The 6,164-nt window shown below is 40.9% G+C and overlaps 1 protein-coding gene across 1 annotated transcript; it reads left to right on the forward strand.

Annotated features, from left to right (window-relative positions):
• The first annotated feature begins 1,289 nt into the window (after positions 1 to 1,289).
• LOC311128171 (UDP-glucuronosyltransferase 2B20-like) lies at positions 1,290 to 4,814 on the forward strand. The gene is made up of 2 exons (XM_084160162.1): positions 1,290 to 1,423; positions 2,023 to 4,814. Exon 2 carries the CDS (start codon positions 2,027 to 2,029, stop codon positions 3,473 to 3,475), a length of 1,449 nt encoding a protein of 482 aa, XP_084016288.1. The 5' UTR covers positions 1,290 to 1,423; positions 2,023 to 2,026; the 3' UTR covers positions 3,476 to 4,814.
• Positions 4,815 to 6,164: the final 1,350 nt, after the last annotated feature.

The following is a 6,164-nucleotide window of genomic DNA, read 5'->3' on the forward strand; positions in this document are numbered from 1 at the left end:
GTGAAGACTTACAGAAAACGTTTGACCTGTGTCATTGCCAACAAAGGGTATATAACAAAGTATTGAGAAACTTTTGTTATTGACCAAATACTTATTTTCCACCATAATTTGCAAATAAATTCATTAAAAATCCTACAATGTGATTTTCTGGATTTGTTTTTCTCATTTTGTCTGTCATAGTTGACGTGTATCTATGATGAAAATTACAGGCCTCTCTCATCTTTTTAAGTGGGAGAACTTGCACAATTGGTGGCTGACTAAATACTTTTTTCCCCCACTGTATAGGGTCAAGTTGGCAAGTGGTGAGCTTGGAGCGCATGATACGTTTAACCATGTCATCATAAACCAAGGGTGTAAAACAATCCAGAGTAGCTGTGGTCTCCTCATAATCCTGTAGGGTTTGTAGCGTATCAAGCAGATTAATTGAGATTTTCTCTGATTGTAGTAATTTGGTCATTGAAAAACATATAATCATTAGAGGGGAGGTTAGAAAAATACATATTGGCAGGCTGGGACCTGCTTCTTTGTGAGGCTGGCTATGTTTCTGAAGATACATCTTGGGTTGTTTTCATCAATTAATTTAGAGAAATAAGACGCACGTACAGAGGCTTTCAACTTGAACCAGAGAAACTACACCTCACAGAAACACGTGGTTTATCGTTTGGCTGTTGCTAACAATTCAATTTTAAATAAGAACATACATATTTTTAGATGATGCGTCATTGTGTTTCTATTGTCAGGTATCAGTGAGTGGGTGCTGTACTTCAACAACTCAAAATAAAGGTGGTTAGAATCCAGTAGAATTTCTCTTCTGAGATATTTTTGTAGCAAGACAAATGAACATAGGGTCACCCCTCAACTCAAACTTCAGTTGATATTCAAGTTAAACTACTCAATAATAAAATGTATGTAAGTTCTTTAAACTTGTAATTTTTTTTACTGCATTTAATTACATGTTTTTTTCTGCTCGTAGTGGTGCAAGCAAAAGCCACCCCATTTGGAGAATGACCCTTAGAATCCAAAAAGCGAGTGGTCTCAACCCCCCTGGAAAAACGAAAGTGTGATAATAATCAATCAGTGTGTTTGCTCAAAATCTCTGAGCTCATATTTCCCCTTAACATGCGTTCGGAATGTGAATTTTAAAAAGAGCTTTGTCAGACCATTTGGTAAGTAATAGTCACTTTGTACCACATGGTCTGAATCTTCGACTAACTGGACAGGTACTTTATATAATTATGCAAAACAGGTCTGTCTCTTTAACAGAATGACAAGGTCCTGACTGACTGGGGAAGAACTTTGAACTTACTAGAACGAGATAAGAAGCAAACACACAAGCTCAGACTCAGTTCATACATAAGGATTCATTCAAGTTCACAGAAGTTCATTCATACGGATTTCTTTTCGAACATTGGCGGATTTGTCGGTGAGTAAATCAGAGGTTTTCTTCTATGGACTGAAGTGTTTCCGTGTGACATTTAATGCCCGGTGACCCTCTATCCAAAAATTATCAATATTCAACCACAATACTAGAGGCCACTCTAGTCCCGGGATTCAATACAATCAGTGGTAGATCAGCTTTATATGACATTTAAAGCTAATTTCTGATTGAGACGATTTATGCAGCATGTACCGTGAATACAGTCTACACAAACGTGGGAACATTGCCTTTAAAAAGGTGCATAGCAGACAAAACGCGATCAGATTGAATCCCGGCCTAGGTCTTATAAAAAGGCCAAATAAGGGAAGCTTTTAATTATGTCATAAAGCTACAATCCACATTTGGTGACATAGCACCTCTGTTTGCCCAAGTGCCTTTACCAGCAGCGTGGTAAAAAACAATTGCAGTACATATTCTGCTGTTCTATCGGGCTTGCAATGATGTCAGAGGGGAAAATAAAAGTGTTCCTCATTTAAAGTAACTTCTTTGTTGTTGTAATATCCCAAACAAACATGGCCGTTTCACCAAATACAGATTCTAGCTTTAAATATAAATGTGATGACAATGTTTTCCTTCTCCTTCAGAAGGATGGCGTACCATCTTTGGAGCATTTTCTCAAGTCTTCTTGTGACATGCTTCATGGTGTCTTTGCCAGCTTGCCACAGTGGGAAGGTGCTGGTCTTTCCTCTGGAAGGAAGCCATTGGCTTCACATGGACATTCTGATCAAGGCCCTTCATGCTCAAGGACACTCTGTGACCGTGGTACGAACAAACAAAAGCTGGTACATTAAAGAGGAGTCTTCATATTACAGCTCTATTACAGTACATGTCACTGATGGAGTAGACGAGGGCTTTGTGAAGCCAATTCTCAACAAAGTCCTCGATATAGAAAGAGGTAAAAGTTCGGTTTTAAATTTCTTCAGTTTGCAGGTGGAGGCCTTGTCATTCATGTCTAAAGTTCCTAAGATGATGGCTGAAATGGTGACCAATATGATTGAAGACAAGGATTTAATGAAGAACCTAAAGGAAACCCAGTATGACCTTGTCTTGACTGACCCGGCATGGGGAGCAGGTGTTCTGATGGCCCACTATCTTCAGCTACCCCTTGTCTACAACGTCCGCTGGGTCACATTTGGAGAGGGACATCAGGTCATCGCACCATCCCCCATGTCTTACGTTCCAATGACTGGATCTGGGCTGACGGACAAAATGACCTTCACAGAGAGAGTGAAGAATATGCTTATTAAATTGCTTGGACAAGTTCAGGACAGGTTCCTAGTGCGACCCTATTACCAAGCGGTTTGTGATGAGTATTTCCAACCGGGTGTGGACTTTAATGAGTTAATGCAGGGGGCTGACTTGTGGCTCATGAGAGTTGACTTTGTGTTTGAGTTCCCCTGTCCCACCATGCCTAACGTTATCTACATGGGAGGGTTTCAGTGCAAACCGGCCAAGCCCCTTCCCCAAGACCTGGAGGACTTTATTCAGAGTTCAGGAGAACATGGTGCCATTATCATGTCTTTGGGGACTTTCGTCAAGGAACTCCCGAGTGACATAACAGACGAGATAGCATCTGCTTTTGCCCAACTGCCTCAGAAGATCATCTGGAGGCACATTGGGGACAGGCCAGCGACTCTGGGCAACAACACCTTACTAGTTGACTGGATGCCGCAGAATGACCTACTAGGACATCCTAAGATGAGGCTGTTTGTAGCTCATGGAGGAACCAATGGAGTTCAAGAGGCCATCTACCACGGAGTCCCCGTTGTGGGCCTACCTCTGTTTTTCGACCAATACGACAACCACCTTCGTCTGCAAACGAGAGGAGGAGCAAAGATTGTGACCATAGCCACGGTAGACAATGACTTCCTCAAGGCCTTACAGGAAGTTCTTCAGGAGCCGTCCTACAGGGAGAACATGCAAAGGCTCTCCAACCTGCACAGGGATCAGCCAATGAACCCCCTGGACCTCGCCATGTTCTGGATCGAGTATGTCATGAGACACAAAGGTACTGCTCACCTACGTACAGAGTCCTAGAGAATGCCCTGGTACTCCTACCACTCTGTGGATGTCATGGCGTTCCTTCTAGCTTCTGTGCTACTGATTCTGCTGACTACTGTTGCGTTCATCAGGTGTTTATGCTTCAGAATGTGTTGTAGATGGAAAATGAAACACGAGTAACTGAAAATAAGTGAAAACGGCATTGATTATGTTTGGGGGGGGCATTTAACCCCAATTGCTCCAGAGACTGCGGTAAATGGCAGACCCTTGCTCTGACCCCAACTCTCCGCAGATGTCTCAGGGGGAGTTGGGATATGCAAAAATAAATGTTCCAGTGAAATAGCTTTTTTCTTTGTTTGATGTTGAGGGCTTGGTTAATATAATTGAATTTAGGGGTCAGTGACGATGCAGGATGTGTGTTTGTATCTGTTTATAAACAAAAGAGCAGCTGCCTTTCCTTTAAAGTTGTGTTGCATCTGATAATGTATTAATCCTGAACAATGGTACCCCCCTGTATATATAGCCTCCCTACTGTTATTTTATTTTACTTCTGCTCTTTTTTCTCAACACTTTTTTTGTTGTTTTATTTTACTTTTTTATTAAAAAATAAATGCACTGTTGGTTAAGGGCTGTAAGTAAGCATTTCACTGTAATGTCTGCACCTGTTGTATTCGGCGCATGTGGCCAATAAAATTGGATTTGATTTGGTGTGTGTATTGATGAGGGGGAAAAAACAATTTAATTCATTTTAGAATAAGGCTGTAACATAACAAAATGTGGAAAAAGTCTGAATACTTTCCGAATGCACTGTATCTAGGACATTGTCTGTTGCTGCTTTTTACACAAATTAGATTGCACAAAAAGGTATTATGTTGCAATATGCAGCGAAATAGGCGTGAGATCCTGCTGACAGGGTCAGGTTAGCTATGGCATTGCCTTTCTTCACAGGAGTCTTAGGTCGATGTGATGCAGCTGAATGGCACACAGTAAGGATATTTTTCCAGACCTATTCACAATCTTGTGTATTTTGTAGATAGACGGGGAGAAGTGTCATGCAATAAAACAAAAGGTCAGGAAGCTCTCTATTATTAATAGAAGATACAAGAGCGTCATTATACGTTTGTCTACATTGAACTGCCTTAATTTGCGTATGATAAAATACTACCTTTGGACCCACAGCTCTGTCTATGAATTTGAGAGTGGGCATTTATAGCAGCATGAGGGATAGTCTGTGTTATGACAAGTTTCTCTGGTATCGAGTACTTCAGGATGTAAGAGAGTAGTTAAACACTTTTGGTGAGCGGGTTTGCTCCTCCCTGTGTGGAGGTATTTTGTATTTGTTTCTTTACTTATCAGTAAAGTACGTTTTCATTGAGTTCTGTGTCCTGCGACTGACTTCGACCCACCGCATTACACTGACACTCGTGACAGATGGAGAGTTGGTTCAGAGTATTTAATATTACAGTACTGGATTCACAATAGCCTATTGTCATCAGTTTATATAGGGCTTTGCAAGCTAATTCCATCCAACAGTGGCCAACCATTATTGAGTGTCACTCCCAACAACAATAGTATCACCCTATTTGGTATAGTGTTGCACCCTAGTCAGTATATTCGATCATGTACTCCTTCTAAGATTAGCACCAGTGGCCCCCAAGCTATCTTGGCAAACCGCAGACCTTCTGGCATCCACCTTGACAGAAATAAATACATGGAATGTCCTCATCCTCCCAATCCTTATGCAGCTCATATGATCAAAGACATTAACAAATACTTTATAAAAAGACGTCATATCAGTCTGTCAGTGCAAGACTTTGGGGATTTTCCCAGGGCACACATGCAGGTAACGGCACTGACAGCCAAGTTGCGTAGGTGGTAGCGGAACTATAAATTCGATGTATATCATTAAGAAGAAATAAGGTTACTTTAGACTTTGTAGTCGTGGTTTGATATGGAGACGTGCGCAAGGAACTGCGAGATTCCTGAAGACACCGTGATTTCAATGGCGCAGCAAGAGACTGTTTTTCTTTTGCTCAAACACTGTCAAGAAATGAAGCGACAGGAGAGTCGCTGGCGTCTTGTCACGTTATTCTTGGTTCTGGGCTATGCAGCTGTATTTTTCTTTACGCAGCGTGTGATCAGAGACTGTATTGAGAAGGTAAGCAATGGGACATCCACATGTTTTTAACGGGGCACACAAATGCCGGAGAGCTTTGGCATTGGATTTAAATGGAACCTTAACTTCTGTGGGTCACCATTAATAGTTAACTTGTCTTTGTTTTTGTAGGATACATTCACAACTGCAGAAAACTCAAGACAGCAAGCTATAGGTATGTAACTATTTCGCTGGTATGATATGTCTTCCATGGTACATTCCTTTGATTTTATGAATGAAGCCTAGAGAGAGGCACGTCTATCAGCAGCTTACAGCAAGCATGCACTGATGGTTTTTTCCCTTTTTCCTACCAGATCGTCAAGGACAGAATCTGAAGCCAAACGCTCACCTGACAAGTAGGTCTTAGTAAAGCGTGTTTTTAATATATTCTGCTATATATATATACAGTGCTATGAAAAAGTATTTGCCCCCTTTCTAATTTTCTCTACTTTTGCATATTTGTGATACTGAATGTTATCAGATCTTCAACCAAAACCTAATATTAGATAAAGGGAACATAAGTGAACAAATAACACAACAATTACATATTTATTTCATAAACAAAGTTAT

Source organism: Coregonus lavaretus (genome assembly GCF_964263955.1).
Source record: "Coregonus lavaretus genome assembly, chromosome: 4".
In the NCBI taxonomy this organism is placed as follows: domain Eukaryota; kingdom Metazoa; phylum Chordata; class Actinopteri; order Salmoniformes; family Salmonidae; genus Coregonus; species Coregonus lavaretus.

Bases quoted from the DNA above. Each gene is read 5' to 3' on its own strand.
- LOC311128171 (XM_084160162.1), top strand. From the start codon at position 2,027: ATGGCGTACCATCTTTGGAGCATTTTCTCAAGTCTTCTTGTGACATGC.